The sequence below is a fragment of the Ixodes scapularis genome, unplaced genomic scaffold, assembly GCF_016920785.2.
Source record: "Ixodes scapularis isolate PalLabHiFi unplaced genomic scaffold, ASM1692078v2 PGA_scaffold6__148_contigs__length_123643588, whole genome shotgun sequence".
In the NCBI taxonomy this organism is placed as follows: domain Eukaryota; kingdom Metazoa; phylum Arthropoda; class Arachnida; order Ixodida; family Ixodidae; genus Ixodes; species Ixodes scapularis.
This window is the reverse complement of record NW_024609881.1, coordinates 93,064,757-93,080,704: the sequence shown is the minus strand read 5'-3', so window position 1 is coordinate 93,080,704 and position 15,948 is coordinate 93,064,757. Positions and strand designations below refer to the sequence as shown.

General features: G+C 47.0%; 2 protein-coding genes across 2 annotated transcripts; both read right to left on the bottom strand.

The window, feature by feature from the left end:
- Positions 1-3,335: 3,335 nt before the first annotated feature.
- On the bottom strand, positions 3,336-9,515 carry LOC8040084 (nucleolar and spindle-associated protein 1). Its single transcript, XM_002413920.5, has 2 exons — positions 8,645-9,515; positions 3,336-4,650 (listed from the first exon to the last, which is right to left on the bottom strand). The coding sequence occupies exons 1-2, from the start codon at positions 8,838-8,840 to the stop codon at positions 4,139-4,141; spliced, it is 708 nt and encodes a 235-aa protein (XP_002413965.3). The 5' UTR covers positions 8,841-9,515; the 3' UTR covers positions 3,336-4,138.
- A 3,922-nt stretch (positions 9,516-13,437) lies between these two features.
- On the bottom strand, positions 13,438-14,057 carry LOC8040085 (small nuclear ribonucleoprotein F). The gene has a single exon (XM_002413919.4). It carries the CDS (start codon positions 13,896-13,898, stop codon positions 13,635-13,637), a length of 264 nt encoding a protein of 87 aa, XP_002413964.1. The 5' UTR covers positions 13,899-14,057; the 3' UTR covers positions 13,438-13,634.
- Between the last annotated feature and the right edge of the window lie 1,891 nt (positions 14,058-15,948).

Sequence of the window (15,948 nt, the reverse complement as noted above, 5' to 3'; positions counted from 1 at the left end):
CCACAGCCCCCCCCCCCTCCCCCTCCCCCTAGAAAAAGATTACGGGCTATGCCACTGATTTTGAACTCCCCCCCCCTTCTCCCCCTCTGCACACCAAGTCATGGACATCCCAGGCACCTCAGCCCCCCCCCCCCCCCGCCCTCCCAAAAATAATTCCTGCCTATGCCACTGGTACATAGTACAAGGTAGGGGATGTTCCCATCCCTGCACGTGTACGTAGAAATAGCATTTTCGAAAGGTGATGATTAATCAGCCAATGTTCACAAGTGTGAATTATTGTTTTTCTGTGCTTACTTCGGCGAGTTTGTGTGACTACGCAAAGCGTAACTTTGTCCGCTTCTTGCACGGGGTTGCAACGATGTCAGCATGCCGAGCTCTGTTTGGCCGATTGAAAATAAAATAGAGGGTAGACCTCAAGGCACCTAGCATTGAGGTCTACGCACCATCCTTTCAATTAAAGCCAATGAGAGCTTGGCGTCCTTCTGACGTCACCGCAACTCCAGCGCAAGGGGCAGACAATTAACTTGCTCTGCTTGTATGGCGCGTCTGCTCCACGACCCAACCGACCCAAAACCAACTCAACTGCAATGAAATTCAGACTATAGTGCCTGGAACGCGTCTTCAACTGGGTGTCTAGCATCCTATGCTGCCCGTACATCAAAAGTGCTGAAGAAACCGCAAAGCATGTACGTCAAATCTCTCTGTAACAACCCGAAAACTGAAAGTTTGTTCTTTGGCAGAAATTTCTGCTGTCTCGTCCTTGCTAACCGCGTAGCACTCCAACTCCCAAACTTCATCTGTGAGTGAACGAAGGACATTTTGTGCCACGAGCTCCAAGTTTTTGTTTAGAATCCGATGGGAAATCCATTTGCATTTTGTTCGTAAAAGCCACGATTCCCACGACGGGATTTCCTTAGCAGGGACATCTTGCCGTTGCAAGTGCCTCAAATTACTCTCTCTGCGTCTTCGTGGCCATGTATTGCCTAACCCCGGTTTGGCAGGTAGAGCAGACGACAATATCGTTAGGAGGGCCTGCCTTGTGTAATTCATTTCTTTTGCTTTTTACTTGACACAAGCAGCGATCACATTTACAATGCTTCTCACAGTAGTGATGATTGGCATGCCTCTCACAGCCGTGATGATTGGCATGCCTCCTTATGAAACTTGGGCACCCATAGGCCCGAAACCTACGCACAGCTTTTTTCCAATTGAAGAAGCCGTTTGTAACAAAGGCTAGGTGAGAGTCTACTTGTTGCGCTGTTTCATCTCTGAAGCTGCCCGGCAGGTTTCGCAGAACACCTTGTCACTTTGGTCATTGTAGGAGATCCATGTGTAGCTAGTCTTTTTCCAGATGAGCTGGAAGTGTCTACCTTGCTTTTCTGAGCATAATATATTTGAAACCTCTACGATGGTTTTGAATGCTAGAAGGACGTGCTTCTGCAGTCTTTTCCTACATATTTTCGTAGAGGGAGACCTTTCTTACGTATTTTCAGTCATCTGCATGCTTGCATTCTTTTTCATTGCCATTTTTTTTCTCCTGGAATCGAGTTTTTTAAGATGTCTCCGTAAAATAATGTTTGCAGTTATTTTTTCTCGCTGCTCTGACTTGTGGGCGGCACCCGTCGATATGCGCCAGCACCCGCCATTGCGTACATATCAGGTGAATGAGGCGTAGGTCCTGGAGGCATGTGTACTTGCTTTCCCGAGAAGCTCCCAGAGGGGGGTGGTTGAGAGCCCGACATTTTTTTAAGGGAAGTGGGGGGGTCAGGCTTCCAAACACCCCCCCCCCCCCCCCCCACACACACACACACACACACACACACACACACACACACACACACACACACACACACACACACACGCACGCAGTCGGCGCCTATGTCACGGAGCCGTGTTACGATTGCGTTGAGACCTTTCTGCCCGGAGCTCCAAACCCTCCCTGGTACTGGATATTAAATGTCACTTTTAAGCATTTAATTTTAATAAAATATTCTAGAGAATGTATTATTTACTTATGTTTCAAAGCTGCCCGCTTTATAAAACGAGCATTTAAAAAATATAGCCCGTCCCAAACCATCCACCTACTGCACAATTTCAGGCGTTTGGGGAAAGCGATCATCAAATTTAGCAACCAAGTTGGACTGAACTTATTTCGAAATTCTTCTTCCAATTTCCTCACTAACACAGATGCTCCCAACATCGTGCTCCCAAGACACTATTAGTAAAAAAAAAATGTTTTGCCTGATTATTTTTACATTACCTTGAAATATTGGGCATCTGCCATTTTCATACTAAGTACCAGCCCCCAAAATTTTCAAAATGTGAAAAACAAAACATATACAGTACATATATAGGTAAAATTGCTGACCTAACAAGTGCCCATTCCCCCAATTTTCGCGACTATCTCCATACTTTTAGTGTGCTCTTGCTCAGTATTTTACGCCAGATATACAAGTGTGCTGAGAACCAAGAGTTTCACGTCTCTGAAGCAATACTAAAATGGCGAAGGCTGTTCCATTGGCAGCTTGCAAAACGACAAAGTGAAGGAAGAATGAAAAGAGAGTTGTTCTTGTTACGATGTATGGAACATATTTCGGACCGGTGCGATCCCAAGAGTGGTCCTACAATTTCCGGCCGACGGCGCCACAAGAGTGTCACATTGTCGCCGGCTGCAATGTTGGCAGTGTCGCGGCAGACTCCTGTTCTATGGCAGGTCACTCTCCAACTCGAGTTAACGGAAGCCTCGGCAGCCAAGAGTTACGACGCTGCTACGACTTCTATGCCCAACCGCCAGGATTGCGACATCCGACAGCATGACACTCCAGCTTTTGTTAAGTTTTTACAGCGATGGCTGTTAGTAGCCCGTTCCCCGGTTCTTCGACAGCGTGAGCATAAAAACGAAGAGCTTCCCCACTAAATTTGGAGAAAAAATTAACACCGAGACCTATGCACCAATTCGTTACATTATGTGACCTATGCACCAATTCTTTCCCCACTAAATTTAGCAGAAAAATTCGTAGTCGCGTGACACTATGCACTAATTCAGTTACCCCACTAAATTTGGCAGAAAAACGCATCCTGACCTTTTAATCATTTGTGCATCAACGTATCGATGCTAAATCAAGGCAACGTCCTTTCAATTTAGGATCACCGTACAACGCACGACTGGCACACTGTCAATCGATCGCCATATCATAGAATAAACTGCACAGCTGTCGCTGCATAAACGCATCACGTCGCGCAATCGTCTCTCAATGGGCAGAAAAGGACGCCAAGAGCACCAGGCGGAGCCGTGTTCCAGACCCCATAGCTCTGACACCAGAAAAAGACGAACGTGCCACAGGCCAAGTCCGGAACAGTTTTATTTCCGGGGCAGGAAAAAACATAGAAACTAACGATATCCACTTTTGCGACGAGTCATATCGAAAATGATGGTATTTACAGGACGCAAAAACAAATGCGAGCAGCGAGGGGCATTCGCGATGGTCGTGCTCGTCCATTGATACATTTACAACATCTCAAGAAAATGCTGTAAGCTACGATTGTTACAAGATTGCAAAACGCAAGCAAACCTTTAAGCAAAAAAAAAAAGAAAGTGCTGACAAGAGGGAAATTTCAAATTTGTAGCTTATAAAATTCTTTTAAAAAAGAGGTTAAAAATAAAATCCGAACGCTGTGAATTTTTGCCAATGCATAGTTTACAATAGTGCTAAAAACAAAACACTCAATTTTTGAAGGTGGGGAGCACATTTCCGGAACAATGTTGCCGAAACTATTTCGGAACTTTGTTTTGGTGATGCGCTCCCGACCTCAATCACATGTACGAATAATACAAGTTTCAACTGTGCAAATTGATGGTGAACTATCTGTACAAGGAAGAGCACATGTCAGAAATGGTTACAAGATGAAACAGAAAGCTTATACACCATCTCGCATCACGATGAACCACAGAGAATGCTACAAGCTAACCCAGCACAGCGAGTGCTTGCATGGCATTGGATTGGATTGGCTTCAATTGCTTGTAGCATCCTCTCTGGTTCAACGTAAGGCGAACCACAGTATAGGGGTCAAGAAATGTGATATGCAATTTAGACTGATAAAAAAGACAGATAAAGATGTCATCTTAAGCAGCTAATGTTTACATGGTGATGCCCCTGTTTGCGAGCATTAAGTCAAAGTGGCGGTTCGACCGCACCTGGCCCAGGATGAAGCGGTTTTTCTGGCGCCTCAATTCAGTCGCTGCCGCCGCCTTGACGGCCGAACCCGCTGGCCAAGCTGTGGCCGAGTTGCTCTTGAGGGTCGTCCTTTCCTTTGCGGCCAGGCGTCTGGGTTCTTTCGGTGCGAGTTTTGACTTTGGCTTTGGGATCCGAGACGAAGCCTGGACACCCCGCGGAAGGTGGGCCGTCGGAATCCGGGACTTGGCAGACGGTGTTTTGGTCCTCTGCGACGCATACTCATCAATCGACTTCATCTTGTTGAACGCGGCTTGGTGGATCCGTGCAAAGTTCGGCGTCTGGCCGGGACGTCGCGGTCGCGAGGAAGACGGCGTCGACGAGACCGCAACTCCGCCAGCTTTCGGTGGAGCCGGCTTCGGTTTGGCTTTCGACAAGTTTGCAACTTCGAGGACTGCCCGCTCGGTCTCTCCATTTTCTGAAAATGAAAGAAAATGTATCCTTAGCGTATTTGTTTTCACCTCAAAAACCGTTGTAAGGAAAAGTGAGGCTCTTTGCAGATCTGTCACTAGACCTTGTTCCGCCGTACCTTGGCAAAGAGTCGTCCCATTGAGCCAATCAGAGCGGCGGAGGCACTTGACAAGCTACAGGCAGGCACGTAGCCAGGGGGGGGGGGGGGCCATGGGGCCCAGGCTCCCCCGAAATCTTCTATTTTGCTGGGACCTCCCCTCCCCCCTCCCCCTCATACAGCATTTTGTCATGGGCGGGCACCCCCGAAACAATATCCTGGCTACGTGCCTGGCTACAGGCAAGTATGGCGTTGGTTGCAGTTTCCAGGGTATTGAACCGAACCTGAACCGAAAACTGGAAAAAACCCATTATTTTCGTGCGAACCGAAGTTGAACCGGAACGAAACAATTTTTTTCGCTCCGGAACAAAACCAATACGTTTTCTATGCGGTTTTCGGTTAATACCCAAAGTCAGGTCGCGTGAAAAGTGTGTGGCGAAAAACACAGTAACCTAGAAAGTAAACCAAAAAATGCAAAAGAAAAAATATTTTGCACAAACCGGACTTGAACTGGACCGACATAATTATTTTTTCGTTTCTGGAAAACTGATCAATTATTTTTGTGGTGTTTCATTTATGTGGGAAGTAAAAAAGTGAGAAAAATAGGTAGCGGAAAGCTCTGTAACGATCCATTTTCAGGTTTTCACATAGCAGTTGTCTTCATAATTTATGAAGTTTGTCTCGAGTACTGAAATGAAATGTGCACGGTAACTATAAATTCTCCGGGATTTCTGGTCGGATGTATTTATTTAACAAATGACCATATTCGTCCCAACCTTTTCTTGGGGACCGTAACTGGTTCATCAAAGAAAATTCATCACTAGAACATACCCAATTAGTATGTCGGCAAAAGTGACCAATTAATGAGCTTGTTTGGTGGCAAGACGGTGAGTTGAGCTAGTTCAATTTTCATCTCTGACTAAATGCCCCCCAAAAAAAAAGAAAGGATAGGGAGAGGTATAGACAACACACATAGTGTTGTCTATACCTCTGTTTGTAGTTTTTTTTTGGCGTTGAGTCCGATATTTGTTTGGTGTTTCTTGTCTTCAATTTTGTAGAGTTGTGTGCAATTTACTTTAAACGCCTTGATTTCATCAAGGCGTTCAATCTCGACGTCACTCAGGTATACAGCGTCATGACAGACAACGGTGCCAACATGGTGAAAGCTGTGGGTCTTCTCGATGAAATGAACAAGGAATGTTCCGACTCCGAAGAAGAGGTCGGCTCTAGTGACCCTGAAGTTGAGACCCACGCTCTGCAACCTCTAGTGAAGAATGCTGAGAGCGCACTCTCTGATGATTCCGGCTTGCTAGAAGGGATGAGGTGTGCCGCTCACACGCTGCAGCTGGCAGTTAGTGACGCCTTGAAAGTCTCAGGATGCCGGCACATTGTTGAAGAAAGCCGTGCGCTTATTAAGAGACTATGTCCAATCTGTTCTGTCCCTGATCAGAAAGCTAGGACTGAAGAAACCAGTGCCCGATTGTTCAACGCGGTGAATGTCCACGCTGCATATGCTCACGCTTTGAACTAAGAGGCTTCGCTGGAGGTTTCCCCTCGAAAGAAGAAAGCCTCAGGTGGACTGAAGACGTATGGGCAGAAGTCGAAATGCTCGCAGTATCGCTTCGCCCAGCAAAAGTGGCGACGAAGACAATGCACATGGCACAGCTTACTGTTGAAGATTTCTACGGAGCATGACTGAGGAGTTCCATGGACACTTTCAAGATATCGTTGCCATTAGCAAAGGCCTTGGTCCAGTCATGCAATGAATAAAAGGGAGTGCCAACTTCTTGACACGGATGTCTTCTGTGCAGCAGTGTATATGGATCCTCGCTACCGCCTTCTTCTCACTTTTCAGGAAAAGTACCGAGCCACGTTGCATTTGACAAAGACTTGGAGGCGAATCGCAGCTCTGCAATGCGAGCAAGATTCTACCCTTTCTTCTGAAACTGCGGCGGTTCCAGAAGGTCCGGGAGTCACCCTCGAGGCGCTCCTCACGGAAAGAGAGGTTGAAGCTGGCGTGCTCGTTCGAGGTACCAGTAGCCCACTTTCTATAGCATGCCTCCTGGAAATGCTAGACAAGGAGTCGCAGCTTTCAAGGGACGCTAACATGTTGCAGTTTTGGGAGGAGAGAAGCAAACGCCATCCAGAACTCTAAGCATTGGCACAAGTAGCCATGGGAGTGACTGCGACCCAGGTCAGCATGGAGCGAGCCTTTTCTGCACTGAAGTTCATCTCATCATCTCAGAGGTGCCGTCTTTCCCCTGACATGCTTGACGACGTCCTGCTTCTTCGGTCATCTGCCTGACATTAAACTGCGCTTTCACCCACGTCCCGAGGTGCCCCAGCACTAGCTCGCACATTCCACACAGTAATGTGAGCCTTTGCTTTTTATATAAAACACTTTTATGAAATATGCATAGTTTATATTTTGCTGTCATCACTTGTTTTTGTAGCATATGAGTACGAACTGGTTTGAACGTTTATTTTTTTACTCCAGAGTTGAACCGGAGCTGAACCATTTTTCCTGAACTGGAACGAAAAATATTTCGGTGCGACAGCCTGGCAGTTTCTATACTCTGTTTCATACTTGGCGTGCAACGCTGTCAAAACTACTGGCACGAGCGCGTGGCTTCATCTATGGTTTGGTTTGCGCGAGAATGCGTGCAAATGATCAGCGAGATCAAGCCCCACGCTCGCACCAGTAGCTTTGACAGCATTGCACGCTAAGTATGAAACAGAGTATAATGGGCTCCAAAGAACCCCCGTGAAGCGCTGTTCACACACTTGCAACTGACTAGGACCGAGACAAAACCAGTTTTCAGCCTCTTGCAATGGCATAGGTCCGGACACACTGCTGCAGAGCAGGTCCTATGTCGTCACAAGAGGCTTAAAGAACCGGACTTGTCACTCTCGTTCCTACTCAGTTGCAAGTGTGTGAACGCTGCTTGAGAGACGTCAAGCAAGTTTGTTGGCAAGTAGGAATAAACGGGCATTGTAGGTTTTCAGTCTCGAGAAAATTTGACACCTACTCTCTTGACAGCTCGCAATGTGGCATTCACAGTGAACTGGGCACGTGTACGGTTTTGGACCATGTAAGCTGAAACGACCGATATACCAGCCTCGAACATTGAGCGAGAAAGAGCATGCGGACGAGAGCGCAATGCCACCGTCAATTTTCCGCATTCCAGGATACACAACACACTCAACCTCCGCATTCCTTGCAACAGACGCTCAGTGCTTCGACGCTGGTTTGATTAAAATCAAGAGGTTAACATTGGCGCCAACTCAAGTGTTCCTCGCATGATCAGGCTGAAGCAGATGGGAGTGGTGCTGCACCACAATGAATTCGAAGAGACCCTGCAGATCAGGGGCTCTGATCTGGACACTGCAAAAACAGCGCGATTGGCCGGTGTCGCGCTTGGCCTTAGCACCGGGCTATCACGGCGGTCGAATTTCGGCCGAATTTTCCCCCAAGTATCCAGATTAAAGCCCTAAAAGGAGGAGGAGGGGGGATAAGGGGGCGTAGCAGCACCGCCGAAACTGTCCTAACCTTGACACAGACGCATAGAAAAGCTGACGCTGAGAATTGCCTACACTAGTTAGCTTACACCGACTCTTTATAATAAATCACAATACCATAGTGACTGCCAGCTGGCGGAACGAAATTGGCGTTCGTGTTTAGACACGAACGTGAATGGACGCGCACTGTCCGCCACTTTACTTACGTCACAGAATACTAACATACGCTTATTTTTTTTGGTGATATGACGGCCCAATAACCACGTATATTTCAAGTACACTTCATAGTTTACTATGCAGGTAGTGCATTCAGTCTTCAAATTAACGAGTGAGCACGTTTTTGCGTTAAAATTCGCCACTGGAAAAATCTTGCGAAGCGCATTACCTTTCTCGTGCAGCGCGGGTAGCACTGACTGCCTGATGAACTTGATGACGCGGGCCTTTTTCGGGTTTCCTTTGCAGGTAAAGCCGAGCTCCCTTGCCAAGTCTAGAAGGTAGGCGTACTTGCGGGATTCCAGTTCGTTCAGTTCGTCGGGCTCAATCGAAGCAACGGGCTCGTGGAGTTCGTCTGGCTTGTCCATCGAAGCCGTGGGCCGGTTGCATGCGAGACAAGTCTCGCCGGAGTAGACCTGAAAAGACGATGGCGACGGCGGTACGACGCTTCGGCGCTTTGCGGCTTTGCTTTGGTCGCTTTGGTAGTGTCGGTCAGTGCTCGTCCAGGCTTGTCCACCCACTCCGAGGGTGACGAACGACGAAGGCACGGCACGCGTCACAACAGTTTCAAAACATTTCAAAACGTGTGGCTCAAGCGCTGATTGGCTGCTCTGAACGCGCTGCGAAAACCCGACACGGGTTGATTTTTAATGGAGCTGTTGTTCATTTAGTAAATGATACTATAGTTTAGCTTCCTGACTAAATAAAAACTGTTACATTTTCCCGTATTTATCGACTACACAGAATTATGATGTCGGAAGTTTTCAATGCAAGCAAACGCCGCCTTTTGTCCTACCGAAAATGGCGAAACCGGCGAAAACGAAAACGGACATTTGTTGCCGAACGCGCGAAAAACATGTTTTTGACATATGCGGCATTTGCGATGAAGGAATACGAGGTTGTGAGGTTTAAACGCATTAACGTCTGGCATTTACCCAGATCTTGGTTCTACAGGGTGTTCCCGAGCGATGTTCGGGCGTACAACGGAGTGCCATGTAACTTTTCACAGGTTTTTTTTGGTCGTGCATTAATCGTACTCAAATTTAGTCTTTTTCCTATGCGCGGGAGGAAATCTGAAGCAAACCGTCGGGTTGGCGCTGCTACTCGCATACTACATACGCCGGGATCTGCTTAAGGACGATCTCCAAGAAGTTTTCAAGTTTGTGTACCATGTGATGCCATAGCTGTAGGGTTCCGTGTTTTCGGTATATAACAATAAACGCCGAAAATAACTTCCGAGGCGGTTTTCTCTGAATCAGTGAAAACCAAAAAATCACGAATTTAAGCTGTCATTGAAGAAAACAACAACGCTAGCTTGACGGTAACTATCTTCTACCCTACTTTTTTTTTTTTTTTTCGTTGATTCGGAACGCAGTTGCACTGAACTGTCCTTGGGGTCGAAACCACATTCCTTGCCCCGTTCTCTTCTCTTATCTTTACTGCCGTTACTAGAGAAAATATTATAAATTACAACTTATATTTTCTCCGGTAATTAAACGGTCACTTTACAACACAAGCCCGATAAACACCAATTTCTCTCCGGCATCGGAATTAGACTCAGAAAAACGTTGATTCAGAGGAAAAATATAAACACTCACAAATAACCCCCGAATTCCAATAAAAATAAATACCGAAAACACAGGGCCCTACATATATGCGAGTGGCAGCGCCAACCTGATAGTTTTGCTTGTTTTGCTCCCTCACATAATAATAATAAAAAAAAAGTGTTTTTTTTTTATTTTTTTACAAAAACCTGCTCATTAAATTTGAGTTCGATTAATGCACTTCCTAAACACATCTTTGTGGAAACTTCCCTGGGACTGTGTTCACTGGCTCATTCATATGAATCTAATTTTACGCCCAAATGGAGCAGGAAACATCCCGTAATGTGGCATATTATGCCTAAATACACCCTTTATCCTGGATATATTGCTCATATTTGTAACGCATGCCATATCAAACTAAATGATAGCTTTAAAGGTATCAACCTTTCCTTTGTTTGCATTTGCAGGCTGGCGACGGCTTTAGTTAGATTCCTCGATCATATCAGACGGACTTCGTGGTGCGGGCCGTACTGAAAAAGGATTTGGATGACCCCTGCCACGTACAAACGCACGACAAACTGACGTTTGCGGTACGTGAAGTGTTGCCTTGATCGCTGTTTCAAGCTTGTTATTCAGCCAGGTACTGTTCGCACCCAGTGGCAATTGGTTCGTCGAACATTTCACCGACAGATCGTTTCCTCGACAGCTTGTCTTATCAAAAGGATCCCACTATCCTGTCATTGGCACACCTTGCCCATTCGCTGGCATCTGGATGGTAGCCTAGCTTGCTGAACCCTTGGCGGTTCCGAGCGAGGCGAGGGGTGTCAACATGTAATGTTTGGAAGCTTAGGATAAGGGTTTGCAAATTTGTTTTCGGCCCACCGGAGCCTCTCAACTCCAGTAGGGCAGAAACATTTTATCGAAACTCTGTTTGGAAAAGGCAGAGCTTCAGTTTAGAGAAACACCGTTTATCGAAAAGGGTATGCCATTCCAAAAAGGCTAGCAAGTGATTCACCGAGGCGCGTTTACCCAAGCCTTGGGCCCCCCGTAAACCAGGCGAGAAAAGTGTGCAGACGACAAATGTCTGGTGTCCAGCGTAAAAAATATACGGCTGCAGTTTTTGCTCCGTTCTTAAAGAGGCACTGAAGTAGATTCTTAGATCATCTATTTACCGTCATAACGCAATCTATAGGCTCTAAGAATCCTAAAAAACACAAATTTACATTCAAGGGCGGCCAATTTTTTCAGAAAATATCCAATCAAAGATCATGCCACATCCCCCTTTCTGCACTGTTGCAAAGAACACTGGGGGTACCACCGGACAGGAAGGCGGCAGGGGAGGGCACGCGACAGCCAATTAAGGGCATCTACAGGGGCGACGAGTCTCCCAGCTGTAGATGAGAAATTTAGCCAGTGCGGTACAACCGCTAGCCTGGGGTCTTCAACGTACACCACGCAGTAGTGATACACGACCGCACGCCGGTACGATGCTCATCCAGGTCGAAACGGGCAGGGGTGGGGCTCGAACCCAGGATCCCTGGGTTCTGCAGCGCGAGCTTTCGCTCCACGTGCTCGGAGCTGTCACTCGTGATTGGCTGTCGCGTGCCCTCCCCTGCTGCCTTCTCGTCCGGTAGTGCCCCCTGGCATTTTGCGCCACAGCGCAAAAAGAGGGGCGTGGCACAATCTTTGATTGGAATTTTAGTAGGGAAATCGGCAGCTCTTGAATGTGATTCCGGGTATTTTAGGATGCTTGAGCCGATAGATTGAGTTATGACAATAAATAGACAATCTCAGAATCCAGTTGAGTGCCCCTTTAAGGTTTTGAAGCCCTTGGACTTCAAAAAAAAAAAATAGTCGGGAAAATGCTTAGCAAAATTGTGTCCGCGTGCCCAATTTCAGGTACGTACATTTGAAATTCCGAGTTTTGCGAGGTGGGCCAAACGTGCCGGTTCTTGCGGCAGCACCCAGTACGTTTAAATTTTAGCCAACGGGTGTGGAAGCTGCCACTCGTGTGAACCGTAGCCACCGACCAGACGAAAAGGGCGGGGTGCTTTTGTCCAACGTCCGGCATCCAGCACATGCTTTTTAACAAATTTCAAGCATGCACGCAGAGGCTTGAAGTTCGCGAGACTCCGAAGCGTCGTCGAAGTAAGAAAGTTTGCTCTAGAGGTGGGACAACCGAAACTCCCTGTTGCTGCTCTCACCCTGTCGGCGACCATAAGAACCTATAACAAAGGTTTTGTAAATACTGATAAACCCCTAAAATTAAATGCCCCCCCCACCCTCCTCTTCCCCAAATCGATTTAATCAAAATAGGGGAAAACCCAAAAACCCCAAATTTGAGCCGCCTTGAAAACAAAAAAACTACAGCTTCGCAGGAATCGGTTCGGAATGTGGCCTCCAACGAACTAGTCTGCGAGCCTGCTTCTTCGTTATAAACTGCGCCCCTCATCTTGTTTCCTTCTCTTACCGATGCCAGGTCGTTTTCCGTGCTCAAGCACGACCAAACGTCCGACCGGTCATACGACATGCCAAAAATACGGCCGAACCTGATCTGACGCTGGTCAGTCATGGGCTCGCATGAACACGACGCAGTGATTGACCGGCGCCCGATTGGATTTGGCCGTCTTTCCAACGCGCCGTACGACCGGTCAAACGTTCGGTCGTGTGTGGGTATGGCCCGGCCGGGCCCCCAGCGGTTATCACCTGTTGGGTGGCGTGAAAACACCCATGTGGGGACACCATTTCGCGGTCATTCGTAGGCTGGAAGCATCTTCCAGGTATGGGAGCGAGACATTCCCAAAAAAGTAGTTCTTGCAGGGCACGGAGAGGCTGCCACACAAATGGTAAAGGGAACTCGGCTCCAGGGGGAGTTTGTCGGGAAGGTGAACATGCGTAAAGACTGCGGCCAAAAAAATCTATTGTAGAATGAATATGTAGTTCTAGAAAGAGATATACATAAAGACAGGGGACGGGACAATAAATCTTCCCGTCCCCTGTCTTTACGTATATAACTCTTTCTACACCTACATCATTACCAATGCGCTCACTAACAAGTATAGAATGAATATGGTAGGCCCCTCGTAATTGGCGACTCCAGCGAAATCGACGGCACCCAACGGCTAGAACAAAAACCTGTGGCGGCAGGATTGCTCTCCAGCCTTTTCGAGCGAATCAGATAGTCAGAGCACCTGGCAGTCAAAACACGAAGCCGTGAAAGTAGATTCAAAAACATGCACTGAAAATGGCCAGTATATAGCAGCTGCCACTGAACAGTACTTTACAAAATGAGGCTCACTGGCACAGCAGCACTCTTTTGTGTGGGTATAGCCTCCCTTAGATATTATGTTGTGACAGATGGCTTTCTAAAAAAAAAAACACAACACATATCGAAAAATTAACTAAAAATAAAGTTCAGAAGCGCCTAAAAATCGCGTTAAGAAACATTGATTTTCATTTCAAGAGTACAAGTTGTGATGCATGATGTGTGTCACTGTACAACATTAAAAACGGAACAAACAAACAAACAATTTTACAAGGTAGAAGTGATCTCCAGGGTCAACACAGCAGCGCCTTCGGTTGGTAACACCCGAACGCGCGCGTGCGGCCGCGCGCCGTTCAATCCTTCATTTCGCCGTCTTCCTCCTCCTCTTCGACGCCCCTGACGTAGAGGACGTTGTTGCACCTCACGAGGACTTCGCCGAGGTTCCCGGTGCAGTTCCCGTCGATGTACTCCTCCGTGTTGGCGAGCTGCAGGTTCATGTAGCCGTCGACGCTGACGAGGTAGCCTTTGTACTCCATCCCCCACTTGAGCTTTACCATGACCGGCTTACCGGTGAGGCTGTTGAGAAACGGCTTGGGGTTGAGCGGCAGCGATGCCATGGCGTCTGTTTAGAGGAGTTGAGGTTTGCGCCGAGCGCTGAAGTTGAGGCGGAGTGCGAAGACTTCTTGGTAGCGAACGTTGGGAAAACGTAGCAAAAGACGCGGCGGTCCACAAACGCCGAAAATGGCCGCAAAACGTGTTTGTCTGCTGTCGATGCTACTTTGGGTAGCCTAATAAGAATGAGTTTCAAACACCGTCAGGCCGTCAGTTCATACGTTTTATAGGTTTTATATATAAAATGTATGAGTATAATTATTTAAATATAACAATAAATTTAATATATGAAACCTTGTAATTATATTTAACTACTGGCAAAGGCTAAATATTGCCGATTTCTCGAAGGAGCACAGAGCGCTTCTGAAATCGAAACTAAAAAGTTTTTATTTGAATATTTGAATCTGTTATTAGTTTATGTTAGTATTGCTCAAACTTTTGTAGTCCTCGAAAGCCATCCTTTCAGGTTATGTGTTTACATTAAATAGTGTACCAACTTTGGACGATTCGTAGGAGTAAGCGACAAAGCTCATTTAAAATGTTGAAATTGTAACCAACAGCCCCCGTAAGTGCTTTGATCGCTTTGATAAAACTACGGCACTGAAATCACAGATATAACGATACGCGGCAACCACTGTAGTAACGGTAAAAACGGTAATACCACTCTGCACGTTTTGATAATGTAAAACGAGCCAAATTTGGTGCGTTCTGCCTTTTGTGCAAAACCAAGGGCCGTCAGCGTTTAGCAGAATCAATGCTAGATGGCGCCAGCTACCAGGCATACAATTAATCGTCGCTCTACCCATCCAGCTGACGGCGCGGAGTTTTAAACATTGCTAGTTTTACCTTTCCTTCACACTGCCCCATTTTCTTACGTTAAGTTACGTTACGCAGTTCAAGGAGAAAGCATAACACGCGACATTCGAGACACGAATGTTTCGCTGACTTATACGAAATGTAACTTTACGTAAGAAAGTGGGGGCAGTGTGAATGAGCCTTTACTTTTCCCACATTTGCGCTGCATTCGTAGCAAACGAATCGATAGCACATGCCTTGTGACATGTGCTGCACGTCGCTTGCAACCTGATAATCAATAAAAAAATAAAACAAAAAAAACGATAGCTGTTTCTTTTTTTTTTTTTTTTTTTTCTCTCAGCTCGGGATTTTTAATATATATTTTGAAGGCAACTTTCTGGGTTGAAAAAAGTGAATAAAAAACAAAAAAAAAAAGCGCAGACGAATCGTTGAATGACGTCCATAAAAAATCCAGAACTGTTTTTTTTTATTTGGGGGGGGGGGGGGGGGGGGGGGGTCGGTTGTCAAATGGCATAGAAAATTACGAAGCACGGCTGCTCCAGTCACCCACTCGGCTGTGGTCGGGTCGCTGCGAACTCAGTCGACGGCATTGCCTGAAACCGAGCCATTTGCGCCTCTTTTAATGTTCCAACTTCGTTTCCGGTCTCTTCCACTTCAGACGCAATGTCGTTAGTGACGTTCCGACTTGTTGGCAAGCCCGCTGGTATATCTGCTGCAGCAGGTTATATTCCAGAGACCAATTACGGACCGGCCTCTCTTTATCTCGCGTGTAAAACGCGTCCCGTTCAAGGTCGATTCCTTCAAAAGCAGCTCTGCTTCGTCGCAATATGTGATCGGTCTTTGCAGCTGGCTTTCATAGGCTGTCAAGGACTCGAGCACCACGAAGTGGCCGCGAAGTGCCAAGGGGGTGGACAAGATAGCGGTGATCCTTTGGTTCGAACATGAATGTAGACACGCTTATACAGTGTCTCCTGTAGCAATATTGGCGATTCGCCATTTTCTTGGACCCGAGTCCTTGCCGAACGCTGACGCCGTCGTCGGGTCCAACACGTGCTCCGGGACTCGGAGAATTGCCGTATCAGCTACAAGGTGGTGCTCACTTTCGAACGTGCGGAGGCGTCTGAACACCGAGCTCTGGTTCGAATGATTAGTGGGTAGACCTAAAGCTAGACAGATGCCTTTGTCTCCACTGGACTCGTCGTCGGATCATTTGCCTGCCCACAACTTCGAACGCCTTCG

Bases quoted from the DNA above. Each gene is read 5' to 3' on its own strand.
- LOC8040085 (XM_002413919.4), bottom strand. From the start codon at position 13,898: ATGGCATCGCTGCCGCTCAACCCCAAGCCGTTTCTCAACAGCCTCACC.
- LOC8040084 (XM_002413920.5), bottom strand. From the start codon at position 8,840: ATGGACAAGCCAGACGAACTCCACGAGCCCGTTGCTTCGATTGAGCCC. The intron at 4,651-8,644 runs GTAATGCGCTTC...TTTCATTTTCAG, and splicing joins ACCCGCGCTGCACGAGAAAG to AAAATGGAGAGACCGAGCGG.